Source organism: Cyclopterus lumpus, chromosome 23 (assembly GCF_009769545.1).
Source record: "Cyclopterus lumpus isolate fCycLum1 chromosome 23, fCycLum1.pri, whole genome shotgun sequence".
In the NCBI taxonomy this organism is placed as follows: domain Eukaryota; kingdom Metazoa; phylum Chordata; class Actinopteri; order Perciformes; family Cyclopteridae; genus Cyclopterus; species Cyclopterus lumpus.
In genome coordinates this window covers 11,989,670-12,010,540 of record NC_046988.1, presented here as the reverse complement: position 1 = coordinate 12,010,540, position 20,871 = coordinate 11,989,670, and the positions used below count along the sequence as shown (strand labels likewise).

The window sequence follows — 20,871 nt, the reverse complement described above, 5'->3', positions numbered from 1 at the left end:
TGACTATGTGGCTAATAGTGACGGCAGCTTGTCAGCAACCCCGTTAATCCTTCAAATCGCTGGTGTGACTGAGAGCGTGCGACGGGAATGACTCAGGGAACTCGGCCACGATCTCTCACAAGGAAAATAAGGGCTGTGGCAGCAGAGAGCTGCAGATATTCATAAGCCTGTTCAGAAAAAGCTGCAAACTGAACGGGGCCTTATTTTAAACCCCGGCACACAGGGAAGTAAAGCAAACCGAGCTGAACAAAGCCACAGTGACACGTCGCTGTACCTGGCAGCGCTCCAGGTGGTCAAGTTATAACAGACGGTGGAATTTAATGCAATTCACTCTCCTTACGGAGAAGTGACATGTTTATTTACAGCGATGTAAATGAACGGCAGGTTAAAGGCTGAGCTCATTGAAACAGGCGGTCGCGATTAGATCTCTGAAACCTGAAGATTTCCTATTCTGCTTTAAATGACCCTCCTCTGATTCCACTACTACCTTCTTTTTTTTTTTTTTTTAAACCCTGAGAGATGATATTTGGGATGATTTTTGTCCTGAAAAAGGCCCCGTCATCCGCCAACCGCCACTTTGACCTTGACGTGCTCGGCCCACTTTCCTGCCACGTGTCCCTCCGAGACAATTACCCTAAGAACCGTTACCTCCGTGTTAAAAAGAGGCGGGTCGAGACGTCAACAGCCATGAGTGACGTCTGCCGGCGAGAACGATGAACTCGCCATGATCTCTCAGAGGGACATCGAGGACTGGGGCAGCAGAGTGAGGCAATAAAGGAGAGGCTTACCGGACCTGGGGAAGAAAAACCAAAAAGGAGTCGTACTTGAAGGAGCGACGGCGTCCGTCTCGAGTTGCCATTTTGAAGCGATGTTCGACAGCCTCACAGGGCAACGCCGCTTTTCTCGCCGGAGAAAAATCACCTCTGCAGACCAGAGAACGATGCAGCTGCGAGATGGCGCAAATCTATCGCTTTTGTAGCCTCCCAAAGACACGAGTGCGACAAGTGTGCCGCTGTACTTTTGGGGTTATCAAAGGTCATTCTGGGACATTGAGGAAGCCACAAACTGGAGCAGAAGCACTGGTGATGAGGCGGTTACTACTTACAGTAAGTGCTTCACAGTTCTTTCAATCAAACACTGTCTACACACAGCACGATATATCAACTCAATTAAGGATGTAGATACATTCCCAGGTTATGAGTCTAACTATCCATCTGCTGCTAATATATATCATTCATGTTATTCACTATAGAGTCAATTATCCTGGCTAATTTCCATGAAATAGATGTTTTTAGCCGAGCCAGCAGCATGGTTCTCGAGAGGCCATTGATCTGTCGGTCGGTGTCCAGACTGAAACATCTCCACTCAACCATTCGATGCATTGAAACTTTGTACAGACATTCTCCGAAATGGAAGCCTACTAACATTAGTGATCCCTTCACTCTTCCTATCGCATCATCAGCGTGAAATGATTTGGGTTGTCAGCAAAAAGCAGCAATTACCATCAGCCTCAGCTTCTAAAATAAGATGTATAAGATATTGATATTGCAGATGTTATACCTGCTTAACGTCAATATGTAAAGATGTATGCATGCTGGCGTTAAGCAATTAGCTGGAAGCTCTAGCTGAAGACTTTTAGTTTAGTTGTTGTGTGTTCGTGGTTGCAAGCTATTGCATACAAAACTATAGTGTCGCTCATTCTCTATATACATTTCTGACAAAATTATTTGGCCAACAGCAAATGAGTTACACCCACAATGACCTCTGCTCTCACCATTTTCATATCAGCTCCTGCTCCACGGAGGATGCAAACTGGTTATAAAAGATATTCAGGGAGATCAAATCAATTGTTCTTGGGTGCCGGTGCTCATCACAGTCATTTCCTCTGACAACAGGAAGGCCATGCGATGTAAGATCTTTTCATCCTGCTGTGACCCAACAAGCCAAGTGGGAAGCTCTGGAAATGAACGTCTCCATCCGTTCACCACCCCCCCCACCCCCTCCCAACGCCTGTGTTCGACTCGGCAGCTAAAGCCTCCTCTCCACGCGAGACGACGCTGCCTTTTCATTAGCAATCATAGATGTTTTCTCAAAGGTGGCAGCATGCTGAAGAACAGAGCCTGTAGTATTAGTCTCTCTCTCTACTGTGTGAAACATCATCATTACGGCTTGTGTCATTACAACTACCAGCCGCTGACAGCTCGAATTCATGCCACAGCATGAGAATATGGATCACCCCCCTCCCTCCCTCCACATACACACACACACACACACACACACACACACACACGCGCGCCTGCATTCAGGCTGAGGTCATGTCTGAATCACTGCCCCAGCAAATGACAGGGATCAGATAAGGCTGGATGCTGACATTTTACCAAGAAGTAAGACATTCATCATGGCCTCGGTGTTTACGAGCCTCAGCTAAGCCCCTCCCTGTAGTTCCACGGGTGGTGAGTTGGAGAGGTGTGGGTTGGATGTTTATCTGTTTGCCTGATGGTGCGATCTTTGACCCACTGCATTACCTCTGCATGGGCACCCAGCAGAGTGGGCATCAGCAGAGCCTGTCTGCTCACAAGCATGACACTGTAGTGAAGAACAGATTGCAATTGAGCACAGATTAAAATAGCAGAACATGATGAATTGTGGCTAATGACTTGGATTCCACATATCAAGTAACACCAGACAGAGTAATTCCCGCATACTAATTTATGGTCCCACCAGATAAGGAGTATTTATAGTCACCTCCGGTGACTTGGAAGTGACTGGGGACCTGACGCTAGCTTCACTTGGCACAGAGGAAGTAGCTCTCCTTTCTCTACATTTGACAGCATCCGTTTCCTATGCAAGGCGTGCGCAATATTACATTTCATCAAAGGATATGGGATTTTTTTTCTCTCTCTTGTGATCTAAAAATATACACTGTTAACAAGAAAGTGAAGGGATCTAAAGTGAGCCTGTATGCGCGGTGTACTAAGATCTGTATCCTATCTCAGTGGGATCTATATGATATTAATAAAAGGGGCTTGAGCACAATATCCTAAAATGCATAACAGCAGCTCTTTTTCTTTAAGGAGCGAATAAAAAAGAAAACCAAGCTCATTATCATCCTGGAGGCATTACGTAAAGGATATGCACGCATATGTGTTTAAGTCACACAGCCTATAATCACATGCGCTACCTGTGGTGCATCAGCAAAAGGGGCGGAGCCAACACCGTTCCAATATGTCATTAGGCTCTAATTGCAATTTTTTTTTTGCTTCCAACAAGTGCACAAAATACAACCACTGCTCGCGTTACCTGCCTGAAAGGCGTGCACCTGTCCAATCCGAATACAAAAGGTGTGTCTTCCCGTAGCACAAAGTAGATGCTGCGTTATGTTTACAGATGGAGAGCAAGAAAGAAAAAAAACAACAACAACAAAAATACAAACAGCGAGCTGAAACGGGATAACACTACCGAGCGGGTTACATAATATAGATGTGAATAAACGGAGCCCAGTGTGAGCGCTGTCAGGAGGGTGTCCATTAGTCAAATGTATGATGGTGAACGACTGCGTGGAGAGTGAGACTGGTTCCACGGAGCAGGCGAGCGCTCCTTTCCGCACAATGACCGCACGGAGCGGAGAGAGGATGGACCGCTTTTCTATTTATTTCATTTAGAACAGCGCGAGCTCATATTGCCTTCAAATAACGACCCGTGAAAAAACAATCTGTAGGTCCATCCCGAATCGGGCACAAAACACCGGAATCTATCGCGGGTTGCCAGTTCCTTTGCCGAAGTTTTTCAAAACGTAAAAAAAAAAAACAACGCACAAAATTGCAAAGCTCCGAGTGCCTTACCTCGATCCAGAGAGAGCGGTTGGACCACTGTCGCCATGACTGCTGTTTACTGGAGACTGGAGAGACTACGGGAGATGCAGCATCACACACACACTCAGAGACAGAGAGAGAGAGAGAGGAGGGGAGGGGGAGAGAGAGAGAGAGAGAGAGAGAGAGAGAGGAGGGGAGGGGGAGAGCGAGAGAGAGAGAGAGAGAGAGAGGAGGGGAGGGGGAGAGCGAGAGAGAGAGAGAGAGAGAGGAGGGGAGGGGGAGAGCGAGAGAGAGAGAGAGAGAGAGGAGGGGAGGGGGAGAGCGAGAGAGAGAGAGAGAGAGAGGAGGGGAGGGGGAGAGCGAGAGAGAGAGAGAGAGAGAGCGAGAGAGAGAGAGAAAGAGAGAGAGGAGGGGAGAGCGAGAGAGAGAGAGTCAGGGAGATAGAGATAAAAAGATAGGGAGAGATATAGAGAGAGGGGGGCGTAGGGGGGGGGGGGCGAGAAAGAGATAGAGAGAGATAGATGTTGGGAGGGAATTAATCTACCTCCATCCTCATAATATCATAACCTGCACTAAATGAATGTCCATCTTACATAAGACACGATGAGACAGGACCGTCCACCACTATGTGCACTATTATTATTTATAATAATAAAAATAATAATAGTGCACTTTATTCGAGAATATATATATATTTTTTTCACAATTCTTTTTTTCCGGAAAACTGATTTCTAACCCCTGGATTAAATGTATTATTTAAAGTGTTGGTATTACGGTATTTGAGTGGATTTCAGCACATATATAATAAAGATATAAGGCACATATATGCTCAGGAGAAGGATTCATGACCAGCACACTACATGTCTTAAAAAAGTATGTCCACATACTGTATGTGTGCTGAACATCATGGACATCGATCTGCCGCAACTGAATACATTCGTTGTTCATTGTTTCCCACAACATGTGGCCCCACCATTGGCAGAAGTCAACCGGTGGCCCCCCGGTTTGCAAGCTGCATCTCTAAATAATATGCCGTGTGAGTGTCGTAGATGCTTATCCGATGCATCTTCAGAGATCAGCTGATTGCAACCACGCTGGTCTTTAAGGTTTATTGGGAACCGTTGAGCCATGCCGCCTGTTATCTCCTCCCCTCGGCTTCAGTACATGCTCTGCATGCAGCTCGATAAGGACTGAATGATGCCCGTCAACCTTTGTTGAAGGGCTTAAGGATTAATCCTCGTGTTTATGTTCTACCACAGAACAGAGCCAAACCACCGACTCTCTTTATCTACTGTAGATCCGCAGGCCTAATGGCGCCTGCTGCTGTGGCGTATGTATATATATATATATATATATATATGTATATATATATATATATATATATATATATCTCATACTGTACCTGGCCAGTCGTTGCACTTGACAGGAGGAGTGCTCAACAAAAACAAGCAGCAGAGGTGAAGGTGAACATGGCTCACAAACCATGACTTTAGCATGACAAATGCAAGTTGTAAACACACAACTACACCTGAGGCAACAACCAATATTTCAGCTTTCTATGTGCACAGCTGTGCAGAGCAGAATCCTCAGTGTCAAATCCACTGAAATCAGAATCTCAATTATCTCACACTTTAGACTCTACCCATTTGGGAAGAAATGACCCCACTCCCAACCTCTCTACTTCAAATATGCAGCTGTTCAGTGAGTCCAAGAATGACATTAAAAAAAATTATTTCTACATAGAAGTTTATTTTGATCATCTTTCATCATTTCAGGGAATATCCTGTCATTAATCTGCTCTGGTTTTGATTTGAAACCGTTACTGAAACCCACTCGTGATGTGCTGGTGAATTCCAGCGGCTCCACCCAGCTGCATCCAGATGTGAACTGGTGGAAAGTGGTGGGCTGGACGGTGAGAGAGGGCGAGGGCTTAGAGAGCGCACATGGAAAGAGGGCACATGGAGATTACAGGCTCTCACCCATATGGGCTGGAATAGTCCTGCTTATTTTTTTTTATTTTTTTTTAAAGAGGTGGGATTACGCTGCGGCGCTCTAAAAGCCCTTTAACTGCAAGTGAATTGATTTCTGAAAGGCCTCCTCTTCCACGGAAGGAGACGCAAGAGGCCATGCAGAGGGCAGCTAGTTTAGCTTAGCATGAACTCAGAAAACAAAGGGAAACGGCTAGCTCTGTTCATTTCATACACATATTTTTTTTTAAATTTTTTAAATAAGAGTCAAAACTTCAAGTTGTGTTTAATAGACGATAAGGCCATGAAGTAATCTGGCACTTAACCCCCCGTTAAGTGGCCGATTATTTCATGGCCTTATCTTCTATTTATCAAGAAGGGACATTGGGTCATGTATTTTGACAACCATTGATTCTGATCCCTGTGCAGCGCTGACTGTGATCTATATGGCATCTCACGCTGGAAGAAAAACATTGATGAAAATGTCCCGGTGACCTGACGAATACCTCAAAAAGAATGTGTTTGTGTAATTTGTCTTCAGGATTTCCTGCGTGACTGGGACAGGCTACTTTGTCTGTTACCAAGCTCTACCAGGCAGCTGCTGCTGACAGGTAATGGAGGTAAATGTCATGTAAACAATGGGGAGGTATAGACTGACAGATAGATTTAAACATTTTATTTATTTTTTTACAACAAGGCAAGTTGACACGACGACCATACAACGGTGTTAGCTGATGATATTCTCTCACTTCTTCAGACATTGTTGGTGCTTTTATTTATTTATTTAATATTTATTTATAGACATATATATATGTTCACTACTTGTGTACATAACAGTCCGGTGTATTATTATTATTTTGTATTTTATTTGTTCGTCTTTGTTGCCATTAGCTGTTTTTATTTCTGTAAGTACATCCCGAGAAATTGCTTATGTACGCATCCTGGGTCAATCTGTGATTTTATCGTCGATCGTTGCAGACTTTTATCGTTTTGTAACCGGAGCAACTTTGGGGTTTAACGTCTTGCTCGAGGGCACGTCGGGCTTTATAACGCAGGACCCTGATTCCCACATCATCATGCTCATGCTGTTGGATTTCAACCCCCACGCTCCTCTTAGGCTGTTGATGCCCCCTTCAGGTACACAGCACCCGTTGACTTTGTCAAATGGATATGTTGTAATACATAACATAAAAGTAATGCCGTATGTCACATTAGCTCAGTTTGTTGCATCCAGCGGCTCCCGGTTGATTTAATCTCATTTGAGAAGAAAGCTATTTGAGTTTATTGTCCCTCTTGTCCCACTGTGACACAGCATGAAATGAGGAAATTCACTGACGCTCTGCCGCCGTTTATTTAGCATTTGAGTTTCTGGACGACAGCAAAAGAATATTAATACATCTATTTATATTGAGCTGCGGGCCCCCTCTTACACATTTCAAATGTGTAAAAGATGATCTTCATCTCCTGCTTTGACTGGCATTAAATAAGGGAATAATCATCGGCAATAATAAACGGCACAACCATAATTTACATCCCCAGCACGCTCGACAGGTCAGGTCTGATTGGCCTTATATATATATATATATATATATCTCTATCTGCCAGAAAGTATAACAATGATATGTATTCTGCCAATAGCATCTGCGTCATTATAAAAAGAGTTATGGCAGCGCTCGAGGGAGCAGTGATTTAGCGAGACCTTTTGGACGGACAAATTACAGCACGATAAGAGAAAGGGAGGCATCTATCCATGCCATGTTTGATTGTTATACATGAATTATGGTTGGAATTGACATGCTCTGTTGAATGTGATTTAATCAAATATTAGGTTAGACAAACAAACAAACACATGTTCATCCTGTCCAAAAAGCCACAGGATAAGATGGATCCGTCATCAATAATTCAGAATATGGAAAACAACTAAACAATTCCATGCTGGCAAACAGGGTATATATATATATATATATATATATATATATATATATATATATATATATATATATATATATATATATATATATATAATATAATATAATATAAGTGCTTGGTCACTGTTTTGTTTCCCCTGCAAACCACGGTGACGGTTCCCGGTTGCATTCGAGTTCTCACGTTTGGTGAGAAGCGCCGTGGACCCGGTAGCATGCAAGGCGACTACAAAGGGTTTCCAGGAAAGTGCACGCTGCTCCCAGAACCGCCCAATGGAAAACACACCGCTCCGCTCATGCATGCATGAATAGAAACAGATGACCTGAAATATCAGATGGATGGGTTACTCATCCTGGGGCACCAGTGGACAGGGGTCACGTCCAGGGGGGGGAGGGGTCAGATGGATTATGGGTATTTACCAGCAGCGACGGATGATGTAACGAAAAGCGATGTGTATTCAATGCCATCAATCTGAGGGGACGCGGAGCTGCTGCCCGTGTGGCGCACGCGATGAGACCACAACAAGTGACTCAATTATGATCGTGATTATCCTCAAAACAAGGCCCCTGAATGCGTTCCATGAGAGGTGGGCTATGTGGGTATTAATGCCACCCTGAGGACCCTGTGAGAGTAATGCTGCAGCCAGCAGAACAAATATTTGCAATGTTCACATGTAAATATCAATTATTTCTTCTTGTGTTGCACGATAAAATATACAAGCCACTGGCTAAATAGCTACCCTGAAAAAATGTCTCTGGGATTATGTGGAGCTAAGAACTGTACTTTTTATATCAGTTTTTATGCACCCCACACCCCCATATTTTGTTATGGATATATTTGTACGCTTTTCGCCAGTTCGGGGGCCTTTCTTATTTACAGATTATCTGCCTCTTGAATGCCTTGAATAATCCTGCTTTGGTGTTTACAATTGCAAACAGCTGCTATTGCCAATTATGTATAGACTACCAATAAGGAATATTATTATCTTTTCATGTTGTCATATAGATAGCCATTGAGGACTGCGTGTTTGTGAGCATAATATCTATCACTCAATCACATGCCACTCTATATTTGTGTGGTAATTTTCATTACACACATGTGTAATGCTTCACACTTAAAAATGTATAAAGCCCCTATAATATGTATGTGTCCAAACTAAAATGGTACGATATCTGTACATTATGCCACGTGGTGAATCGAATTAAAAAGTAAAAAGGCACAAATTGTTACACTCACCTGACAGAGATCATCAAAACAAAAACAATAGACAGCCGTCATATTTAATAGACGTCGCTTTGAAATGACGGCTCCGAGGCAAGATCTGTTCAAAAACAAGTCTGTTGCCCCCCCCCCCCCCCCCCCCCCTCCCTCTCCCTCTCCTCCTTCCCCCCGTCGCGTGGGCTGGACCAAGACGCGGAAAAGGAATCGAGTATGTTCAAACTAGGAAATGAGAAAGAAAGGGCCGCCTTATGATAGATAACAACAGATACACTATGTGTCTCGTCTGCATCACACTTTGCCAGCATCACGATGCTCACGCTCTTGGATCACGTGTCGTGTGACCGTTTTTGAATGTGGCTCAACATCTCCTCGTGCATCAACACATCCAGTTCACAGTCCGCATTCCCTGTGGGTATTGTGAGCTTTTCTTTAGGACGCGTCTTTCCCCCTACGTGGCCCCAGGTTGCATTTAGAGTTGCTGAAGCGCTTTCCTCCCTCTCACATGCAGGAAAAACACCGGAAGCGAAAGAGAGAAACGTGTTGAAGTTTAGTCTTTTTTTTTGTTTGTTGTTGTTCGTTTTAAATAACTAGCAGCGATGCACTTCCAAATAAAACACTTGCTGCGCCCGAATCTCCGAGTCTCTATTCCGCGCAAGAAGACACTCGGGAGGACCGTCTCAGCGGCACAACAATGTGGCGCGAGGGCAGCGGGCTCGCGCGCCTCTGCAGACTTCCAGAAGTATTTCTCCCCGCAGTACTGCAGAAACTATGCGTCCGACTCGGCGTACGGCAGAGCCGTCGCCTCGGCGAGGGACGACCCCGGGACATACTGGGGTGAGGTGGGACAGGATATTACCTGGTTTGAGCCGTGGAGCAAAACTTTGCACGTTGAGGATCCAGTGTTTCCAAACTGGTAGGTTTCAATGTCGCGAGCGATGAACAGTTTGGCGCAACACTTTCACACAGGTGTAGGCTGTTAACATCAAAAGGAATCACTGTACGGTCGCTTTCACAGTAATCATATTATTCCAAGTGTACACATAGATCTTGGAATACTTTAAAGTGTGTGAGTTTGTAACAAATTCAATTACCGTAGGCATTTTAAAAATGTATTTAAGACCCTGAACTACACACATTTTAATAAGAAAATCACAATGTAGCTACCTTTCCTCTGTTTGGACACCCCAATTTCCTAAGACAACATGATTTGAAAAGAGGTGGTGTGCATAAATTAGGGTCTAGTTTAAAAAAAAATAATTAATGCGTTCAATTGAAATAGTAGATCGTCTGTGGTTCTGCAAAAAATTACATTTCTAACTTGGGAGAAAATGCAGGTTGTATGTTTCCATGTTACTCAGAAAGGGAAAAAAATGCACACAAACATTAGCTTTACTTTAACTTGAGTTGATAGATTTTTATAATTTGTTTTTAATATATATATTTTTTAGTTTTATTGGAATAAATAAAAACATGTACATGTTAGTACATGTTTTTTATTTTTTTTAAAAAGTGACTCCGATAATCAAACAAAGTAAAACATGTTGGTGGCGAGTCCAACAACACAAGCTGTTGGTTTCCTGTACGTCACTTCCGGCTACCTACTTTGCATAATTTCCTACATACACCTGCTGAAAATGTTTTTAGTTTCATGCGGTGGATCCATGCGGCCTGAATCCGGTACTGTCGTGTTAAAATGAAGGACACAGCTCTCTAGCTTCCAAAAGCAGCAGATACCAGACGCCATCTGGTCCACCTGCTCGCGGCTCTTCATCCTTATGCACAGCACCACAATTGTTTGATACTGTCTCGTTATCAAGTGCATCGATTTGTGTGACGCTGGCAAAAGCAACTAAGTGCACATCAAGTTGCTTTCCATTTTTAAGTAAAATGAAAGTACACTACCATTCAAAAATATACTCTTCAACAATAGAGATATGCTGATAAGAGACAGTGGCTTAAAATGTGTTTATAATTGTATATTTAGAAACCTGCAGTGAGCACATGTTTAATACATATACATATATACTGCTTGACTTTTAGATTTGTACATCTTTGCTTGTTTGTTTTTATTATGTCGGTCTCTTTCAGGTTTGTTGGAGGGAAGTTGAACATGTGCTACAATGCTGTGGATCGACACGTTGAAAGTGGTCGTGGAGAGCAGCCTGCCATCATTTATGACAGCCCGGTGACGGGAACCAAGCAGTTTATCACTTTCAGGGAACTTCAGGACCAGGTAAATATGATTGTCAGAGGCAGAAGTCACATGACTGAATGTTTGTTAAAGCTTGAAAAGGATGTGTGGCCAAGTGGATTGAGCCAACTTTTCCATGGAGGACCGGAAAACACAATAAGAAGAAAGGAAAGGGAAGTTTATTAACTTGAATGACATTTGGGAAGACGCTTCAGTTAAAATTAGTCTCAAATGCATGCATATTAATCAAAATGTGCTTGCTCCCAGAGGAAAAACATATTTAATTTGATTTAATCTAATTTACAAATAGATGTTGCGTTGTCTTACATTTGTCACATTATGTCCAGTTCAAGACAATCTGTAATGGACTTAAATTCACATTAATACCCCCCACTGTTTTACCATCAATTGTTTATATTTGTTAGTTATAGAAGATATGCAGATATTTGGTAAGAGTGCAGTATGTCTGTCTGTGTCTTGATCCAGGTGTCCAGGTTAGCAGGTGTCCTGGTGAAGAATGGCGTCCAGAAGGGAGACCTGGTGGTCATCTACATGCCCATGGTGCCACAGGCCATGTTCACCATGTTGGCCTGCGCACGGATCGGTGCCCCTCACAGCCTCATCTTCGGCGGCTTCGCCTCCAAAGAGCTTTCTGTCCGCATCGATCACGCCAAGGTTAGAACGTCTTGTTATTCACCTTGTGGTAGAGAGCTATCTTTCCTATAGCCATGGCAACAGGACAACACAAGCTTTATTCATTCAATGTACCTCAGTACCATAGCCGCTCACTGAACACTGAGGACGGGCTGATGTGATGACTCCTATTATTATACGCTTAAATTGAGCAGGACGATAACATGGCTGCAACTTTTTATTTTTTTATTTCTGTTTTTATGTGTCATTCGTAAAGTGCACCCTGCAACACGTGCTTGAGACGCCTGAGGTTTTCTTTTTGTTTTTATACGTTTTTAAAATGAGTCATTTGACAGCGGAGAGCACTCGGCTTTCCTTTTCTTATTCACGATTAAACGATGAAGAATGATGTCAGTGCCATCTGCACGCAGATATTTTAATTGGGCAACAATAATTAATGGACCGATCATTTTGACAGAGACTGTTTGTGAAGATGGTGATGTCTGTTGACTGTGTTTAAACAAACATAAATCTGAAGAATTACAGTAGTAATAAGTATATTCACCAGCGGCTTGATCGAGCTTTCAAACACTTATTGTACTCTCCAGGGCACAGTTACTGCTATTATTCTTGTTAATTTGATTGGCTCAATTATTTTCTGTCATTTGCAATTCAGCAGAGAAGAGGCAGGCGAATGATCTTAGTGCCACTATAGACAGTGTAGTATCGGATAACCACCACTAGGGGAAATTGGCTAATTAAGGCTGTGTGCGTAACATTAAAGGGCCCTCGCCTTCAAACCATCAAGCTTAAAAATCTAAAGAGTTACAAGAAATATCACTGACTCTGTATGAACACCTCAGGTGTGTCGTAAGTCTGCTATTTATTATGTAATCATATCTGATGTGAATTGAATCTGACTCGACACTGGCGTGCCAGTGCCACAGGCAACACAGCAAAGCAAATATTCACGGCTGATATGATGGGATCACTAGGTTCTGTTTCTATTATATAAACCAATCAAGAGCTCACCTGTCTCTGAAAACATGCAATATATGTCAAAACCCACTCTCAGACAATTGTAATATTATTTCTATATGTTTTGTCTTTTTAAATGTAAAGCACTTTGAGTTTCCGTGTCATGAAATGTGCGGCATAAATAAATTGCCTCCCTAATCCCTGTGTTTCTCAGCCCAAGCTGATGGTTACAGCGTCATTTGGCATCGAGCCAGGCCGAAAAGTGGAGTACATCCCTCTGGTGGAGAAAGCCTTAGAGCTGAGCTCTCACAGGCCCTCAAAAGTCCTCATCTACAACCGGCCTAACATGGTAAGAGGCACAAAGCATCATGAAGCTTGATTTGTCAGCGTGGTGTCGTTTCTTTACCCGCTGGCTGTGTGACAGAACGTAACTGCATCTGAAATATTGCAGCAATACGTAAACCTGATTTAGTTTAGTCACCGTATAGAGCTGTTCACAGAAAAAGGGTTTTCCCAAGACAAATGGTTGCCATTTTTCCCCTCTATAAAAGGGTTTACCTATTGAACTGTATTTGAAAGGTGTATTGCATAAAATTGGCCAAATGTGTATGAACATTGAGAATATCAAATCCCGACACCGTATCGAAAGATGATGTATGGCTGGTTCAAATGGATGCAGAGGGGTCACGCAGGTCGTCATGAACAGCCCGCAGAAGGATAACGCAGCACGCACTTAATCATTCATATGGTCACGGCGAGCTTAGACTGGCTTCACCTTCAAATTGATCGCACAATTATTATTCTAAAAAAAATATTTTTTCTGGGCTCCAAGTCTCAGTGCAAAGTTGTCATCAGTTACGCCGCGTACCTCCTGTGTGCCTCGCTTGTGTTGTTAAATTAGCAGCACGCAATGTGTTCGATCTGGGTCGTATACTCCACTGTCATCAATCGGGGAACGTTCTGCTGAATTAAGAGATCCCTGTTTTTTGGGAGGGGAAATGGTTTTCACAGGAAATTCACCGCGAAGTCATCCCCCTTTTTAAATTCATATGACGCACCACTTTGAAGGCGGAACGCCTTGTTAAATCAGCCCAGTTTTACTCCGGCTTGACGATGAGTAAAAGGATGCTTTTCAGACAGATGGAGGTTGAATGACGTCTTAGTCTCTCAGAACCACAGAGAGGGACTTTTCGTCAGCCTCCCGGGGATGATTTAAATGTTAATGAAATTGAAAGTATCAAAGAATTTTGAAAAGAGACGGATGTCAGCGACCGGAGAAGTACGGGGCATTAATCCGTGACCTGAAATTACCTCTGTTGCTGACTTCAAGAGATTTATAACGACCGATGGGAGTTAGAACAGAGTTTAAACATCCATATAAAATGTATGTGATAATTTATATCCCCTAGTCACTTGTTTGTGTGTCTTTGCCCCCAAACCCTTCACTCCCCGGTGTGTGGGAGGATCCACTCGTCAATGAAATAACTCATTCCGACTGATAGTTTATGGCCATTTGAAGCTATGGAGCAGCTCAGTCTTCACCACTTTAAACAGTTTCCTTTTTTTTTTTTTTTTATAGCAGTTTAGTTAGAATTTTTTCTTTGCTGTTTTTAAGGAAAAAGTATCAATGAGTCCGGAGTTGAGTCTGGACTGGGACGAGGAGATGGCCACAGCTCGTCCGCATGACTGCGTTTCTGTTCCCTCCAACCACCCTCTCTACGTCCTCTATACATCCGGGACCACTGGAACACCAAAGGTACTATCGGTCGGCAGCGATCGATACCTGATTCATAACTATCGATGTCGCGTAATCATACATCCTCGGTTATCCGTTGGCCCTGTTTTGTTTTCAATGCTATCAGTTCTTACGGAGAGCTTCTGTGTGACTCATCTGCTCTCTAACAATCGGGGCCCAATCTAAATGCCATCACTCTGACATAAATAAGACGGAGCATCTCAGGAGCTGGAGCCCATGCGGGAGGAATTGCCTGCAGGCAGATTTTAAATGAAAAAAAAAAAAACTCCAGCTCCTTTCAAATAGCATCATTTTGTCTTTGACCAACAGACGATATATTAAATATCCACCTGCTGCCGGGTCTCCTGCGCCTAATTATTTATAGTTATTGCCAGAGTTTTCCTCTGTGAGTTACTGCGACTCCCTCAGTTATTGCTGCAGGGAGACCATACGTTTGAGACTATCTCTAAAATTGGAAACGTGATGACTCGAGGACGCAGGTTGCTCAAAAATATCCAGACGGCATCGTTAACTAATAAAAGCAGGACATCGGAGTCAGTTTGAGGAGCAGTCGTTGGAAAACGAAATGCCATAACCTCCACCGCGGCAGGGCCGAGCGGCTGTGTGCAGATTGCTATTGAACGCCCGCCTCTTTGACTCGCTCAGGCAGTGCCTGTCACCAGTCTGATGTTTTTTCTTTATCTTGTCCCCCAGGGTGTTGTGCGAGACACTGCCGGCTATGCTGTGATGCTGAAATGGACCATGTCAAATATTTATGGACTCAGTCCTGGAGATGTAAGGCAATAAAGCGTCCTGCTCTTGAGTTAGAGGCGCGTTTGAGAAACAAAGAGCATTCAGTCGGCAAAGAGAGAGATTGCCCCGCACTCGAAAGACCATTTGATTTTGAGCTGAAGGTTTTTGAATAGTGGTGGTCATTTTTCATGTGGTTTTTCTACATTTTCCTATACATTCATCATTAACATTATCTATTTGATTTACATTTAAAAGTGCTTTCAAGTGCAGCAAGTGTTATTTTTATTAGCATTCAGCGGTGCGAAGGGGAGTTGAAAACCTGTTATTAGAATGATCTCCACTTGTTAAGCAACACTCAATGCATATGTTCATAAATTGATACCATCTCTACATATCTCACTTTTTTATTATATTTTAAACCTGTTGCAGGTTTGGTGGGCGGCGTCCGACCTGGGCTGGGTGGTCGGCCACTCATACATCTGCTATGGTCCTCTGCTCCATGGTAACAGCACAATCCTCTACGAGGTATGTCCTCTGCAAGCTGAATATATCCATATCTGGTTCAATACTGCAGCTAATGTGAACTCTGTTCTCCCCTGTTGCCATGTTGGACTCCGGCTGCTGCAGTCCACTGTCAAGAGACTATTGTAGTCTTTCACTCCTTTTCTTTTTTTCATGACTAATGACAGTCAATGTCCTCACACACTGCTTTCAAAAGCATCATAATGCAATGATTTATACAGCAAACAATATCTTTTATTCTTCCGTTTCAATTTGTAATTTACCCAAACATTATGTGGGAGGTTTTGCAATGAAATGGACTACGAATGAATATAAACGGTATATTACGGCAACATGTTTATTTGACCTAACTCTAATAACACCAACGGAGGAGGAATAAACCATCTTTAATGGCATATTTTCTGCATGAATGTGTATTTTGAACAGCCACTCGATGTTGATGCATCCGATTGATACAGACAATTTGGCTTTGCATGGAGTCCACCGCCCATATGTTTGATTTTTTTTCTATGCAGGCTTCTTATTATACGCACGGTTATTAGCCTGCAACAGCTAAGAGGGATGTGTGTCTGTCTGTTGATCCTTCATGTGTGTGTTTTACAGTGCGTCTCTCATGACGCTCATTACATTAGCTTTTTGACTGTCTCTCACCTGTAGGACGCACAACTGCTCGGCAATGAATTAACACCCGCCTTCCTTAGATCAATGTTTGTCTACAGCCACGCTGGTTCTTGTGCTAACAGTCCGCCTCGCCTCTGATCAATAAGCAGGCACAAATATTTCAGAGCACTGATAACATGAGAACTACCTGCTGCTGTTTACCATCCTCGGTAATCTTTAGTCGTCCTCTCATCATGGCGACCGGCTACTTGACGCATATGAGATTGCTGTAGGAGGCGTTCTTTTGTCTTTTCTCCTATAGTGAAACGGTGTTTTCTAATCCATGGGTTTCTGGGCCTCTCTAAACAGCTGCTCTATGAATATTCATGTTTTTGTAGTTTGGTGTGAATTTGCACTGTGGAACATTGTTGAAATGTGTCACGTTTTTTTTTCTCCACAATAAGCTATGTGTCTGCTTGCCCGCTCTGTAGGCCGCCCGCCATATGATTTTTATATGCCATGCATCCGTGTCACAGTTTGAGAACTAACCCGGCTGTGTTACAGGGTAAGCCCGTCGGGACGCCAGACCCCGGGGCCTTCTTCCGCGTCCTGTCCGAACACGGAGCCGCCTCCATGTTCACGGCGCCCACCGCCATCCGAGCCATCCGCCAGCAGGACCCTCATGCTGCGATGGGGAGGAAACACCCCCTCTCCAGGTAGACGGCTACACTTCACACAAACGGAGAATCCCCTTGAGCCAAGTCCAAAACGAACCGGTCATAGTGCAGTCTTTGTAATGCATTGGGCACTTATTTAAAGACTAAGATGGGTAACAAGTAAAAGGTTGTTTGGATGCACAACTATGTGTATGATTTGAATGTTTAAACATGCTATTATCTTTCATGTTAAAGCTCACTCGCTTTTAATTCGGCATGGTATTAGACCAAAAGTAGAGTTAATGTTTAGCAAACCCTTCAGCCCATTGGACTATGATCCCTGCTCCTATCTATGGATTTTATCAATACTGATCCCATTATAGATTCCTCTCATTGATTCTTTCTCAAATTCCTCATTGATTCCTGATACGCTGTTTTGGTGGAAAAAGACTACAATGCTCCAAATGTTATCTTTTTACTTTATCGTCATCTATAGTTTATTTAAATGAGGACATCAATAATTGCATTTTATTTGAATATTTGCCGTGATTTTAAAAAAACTCAAAAAAAAACGTTGGCATTAGTAATTTTAATGATGTTTTATAAGCTGCTTAGAGCTAGTGTTAAGAACTTAAATGAGTCATATTCCCTCTTTAATATCTATTTTTTATTGCTGTGTTAACATCTCTTTCACACAACTGGATTTATTCAAGGTTCCCGGGAAAAACTATATGTTTAAAAGTTCACATTTTAACACATCAAGATAAAGTTATAATTTACAATTTACGATAACAATTTAATTAACATTTGCCCAATACACATTTTTACTGAATAGACCTTGAACACATCATAATGTACAGCTAACTTTAACCAGCTCTCCTTCTGCCGATTTCAACACAGATCTGTTGTTCACGTTGTAGAGAAAAAATTAATTTATAGTCACAGAGACGTGCGATTCCAAAGAATAATAAGAGCAACCGGTTCTCAACGGGGACTGATTCTTGATTACCATCTTCTATCGGGACATCTGACTGAACATATAAATCATTTATCTGGTGCTTCTGAGTAACTTAAGGTGAGAACTGTGAAGACAGTCGGTATGGACCTTAACCCCTCAAATGCATGTTGTTAGTTGAGCCTCTGAAGGAGTGATGTGTGAAACCATATCTCAGCAGCCTGTCCAGCCTCTCGTTAGTCGCTGGCCATCTGTCGATGCACGGCCCTCTCCCACCTCCATAGCTGACGGTCTGCACTCTCACGTGGACTCTAGAGTATCAATCAGGCCGGATAACAAAACAATAGTCACTGCAGCTCACCTGTATTAAATATTACTGTCAACTTGTTTCCTCCCGGCTGCTGTCTCACTGTTCAGGTGTACAGTCTTTTGTAGCTCAGTTAAAAAAATAATCCACACTATTAGTTTGGCCCAGAGAGGGAAATACTCGCTGCGATTATTAGAATTATGAATTGTTTGGCGTGAAGTGGTGAAAATAGGAACCTAAGGGGGTGGTTATGGTGTCAAATCCCCACTTTTTGTTTCCGGTCAGCGGTCTGAAAAATGCCTCTAAGCACACAATCGTGGAGCATTTCTGCGTGCGGATGAGCTCCGGCCGCAGTGAATCGTTCAGTAACTCCGGCGTTGTGTGCAGAATCTTTTACGACCCTCGTGTGTTCACTGTGCTGAAAGCATCCTTTTGACAAGGCGGAGAATATTTCCAATATCTTTGCCTGAAACATTGGCGGCATTCATCCCTCTTGAGTTTCGACCTTGCCGCAATCAGCCGTTCAAGCGACCGTCTGTTTCTGCGTCCACTTTCTCATCCCTAATGCGTCTTTTCCCCTCGGCTGTGGCAGGCTGGTGAAAGATTACTGTACTTCCCCTTCGGCGCTGAACCAAAACATGCCACCGTGACACGACCGCAGAGGCAGCAATACAAAGAAAAGCAATGAAAACACATGGCCGGCTCAATGTCTGAGCCTTTTCACTCGTTAACTTATGATATGTATAAATGTTACAGTAACCAAAAAGAGGGTTTCAGCCAATACAATGTGGTATTTTGACATTTGGAATGTCAGAAAAGTTTAGTTTAGTGGAGGAGTTACTGACAGTTCTTGATAGTTTTATTTAGCTGTGTGTGTGTGTGTGTGTGTGTGTGTGTGTGTGTGTGTGTGTGTGTGTGTGTGTGTGTGTGTGTGTGTGTGTGTGTGTGTGTGTGTGTGTGTGTGTGTGTGTGTGTGTGTGTGTGTGTGTGTGTGTGTGTGTGTGTGTGTGTGTGTGTGTGTGTGTGTGTGTGTGTGTGTGTGTGTGTGTGTGTGTGTGTGTGTGTGTGTGTGTGTGTGTGTGTGTGTGTGTGTGTGTGTGTGTGTGTGTGTGTGTGTGTGTGTGTGTGTGTGTGTGTGTGTGTGTGTGTGTGTGTGTGTGTGTGTGTGTGTGTGTGTGTGTGTGTGTGTGTGTGTGTGTGTGTGTGTGTGTGTGTGTGTGTGTGTGTGTGTGTGTGTGTGTGTGTGAGAGAGTGAGAGAGTGAGAGAGAGAGAGAATTGCCAAATGGATCCAGTCTATGCATGTCAATAGTAATAATGCCTCTTTTAATTGAAATTGTGTTGATGGGCGTAGCAAAAAGCTTTCCGAGAACTCTTTTAGCTTTTATTACCAAACACATAATTTCATGCTAGAGAGGACTTAAACAATCATTTGATACGGCTCACATACCCAGACTGCAGTTTATTGACACTGTGGAACATTTATTCCCTCCCTCCAGCTCAGCTGTAATAACCCTGAACCCTTATTAATGGGCTGGAGCCATATTACTTGTCACCATCCATGTGAAACTACATTGACCCTAACCCTGACTCCACTCGATAGTACGTCCTAAACACTTGACACACACACACACACACACAGAGACATTTCATGCTCATGCACATGTTTTGGAGATTAAATGTCAGTCTATATGGAACAACTCACTGCCAACAATTGCGGCTATATTTTAAATGATTCTTGCTGCCTAAACGTTGTCTCACTGAGCTCACAGAATCAGCTTTGAGCATGTTAGCAATTTGTAGACTTAAAACACGTGACCGGGGGCCTTCGTGTGGATAACCTTAACCACCAACGATACGCCGCTTCCTGCTCCAAGGTCACGCCGTAGAGATTAGTGGGGCCTTATCTTTGCAAACTAGCGTAGCTTTTATTGGTTGACATGTGGCGCCCAGTGTTACCGTTGAGATGGAATATGTGCTTTTGAACTTTACTGATGCGGTGCAATAAAAGTAACTATCAAAGTACATTTGATATCAATGTACTTTTTACCGAGAGCGGATGTCAGCGTGAACTTTTACACTTACTGTTGAATGCGCAACAATTAAGTCTTTGTTTGTCCTCACACTGCAATGTGAAGACGTTTATTTGGAAACAGATGGTGCTTAATAATTATTGTCATACATGTAATTAGTCCACACACAATGTATTGAAATCAATGTGGCATTTCAGGCATTGAAATCAATATTAAGATGGAAGGAAGCATTTTTCTTATTGAACGAGCAAAAGTATATAAATATTGTATTTTTATGCCATGAAGTTATACTTTTAAATAACTCGCACATCACCTTCATTAACGCGTTACATATTGTCACATATTTTTATTTTTTCTAAATAATTCCAAAAGGGAAGGAAAGATTTTCTTAAGATCTTTTCTTCCTGAAAACAGAACACTGATGTTCACACTTTATTGCTGACTCAGTCCCTTGAGCTTGAGCAGCAGCCAAACCACCACCCTCCCACTTATTGCCAGGTCTAAAGGTCACAGAATCCCCCCAAAAACTTGTAATTGTACAACCATTAAACCCCTTTTAGAAAACCACAGACAATCCGAGTTGT

General features: G+C 42.9%; 2 protein-coding genes across 5 annotated transcripts in view; one reads left to right on the top strand and one right to left on the bottom strand.

Annotated features, from left to right (window-relative positions):
- Nucleotides 1-8,997, bottom strand: part of lin7a (lin-7 homolog A (C. elegans)) — a 36,152-nt gene extending 27,155 nt beyond the window's left edge. For 2 of the 3 annotated variants that reach the window (XM_034526616.1, XM_034526614.1), the window contains exon 1: nucleotides 3,843-3,944. In XM_034526616.1, coding sequence (XP_034382507.1) covers nucleotides 3,843-3,879 — 37 coding nt within the window. In that variant the 5' untranslated portion in view covers nucleotides 3,880-3,944. Of the gene's footprint in view, nucleotides 1-3,842; nucleotides 3,945-8,941 lie in introns of those variants that run through there. The other variant, XM_034526615.1, reaches the window with a different exon arrangement.
- Nucleotides 8,998-9,136: 139 nt separating this feature from the next.
- acss3 (acyl-CoA synthetase short chain family member 3) overlaps nucleotides 9,137-20,871 on the top strand; it is a 31,185-nt gene continuing 19,450 nt past the window's right edge. The window contains exons 1-8 of one of the 2 annotated variants that reach the window (XM_034526328.1): nucleotides 9,137-9,839; nucleotides 11,015-11,159; nucleotides 11,604-11,792; nucleotides 12,943-13,077; nucleotides 14,344-14,484; nucleotides 15,178-15,258; nucleotides 15,646-15,741; nucleotides 16,903-17,054. In XM_034526328.1, the coding sequence (XP_034382219.1) occupies nucleotides 9,523-9,839; nucleotides 11,015-11,159; nucleotides 11,604-11,792; nucleotides 12,943-13,077; nucleotides 14,344-14,484; nucleotides 15,178-15,258; nucleotides 15,646-15,741; nucleotides 16,903-17,054 (1,256 nt within the window). In that variant the 5' untranslated portion in view covers nucleotides 9,137-9,522. The remainder of the gene's footprint in view (nucleotides 9,840-11,014; nucleotides 11,160-11,603; nucleotides 11,793-12,942; nucleotides 13,078-14,343; nucleotides 14,485-15,177; nucleotides 15,259-15,645; nucleotides 15,742-16,902; nucleotides 17,055-20,871) is intronic. The other variant, XM_034526329.1, reaches the window with a different exon arrangement.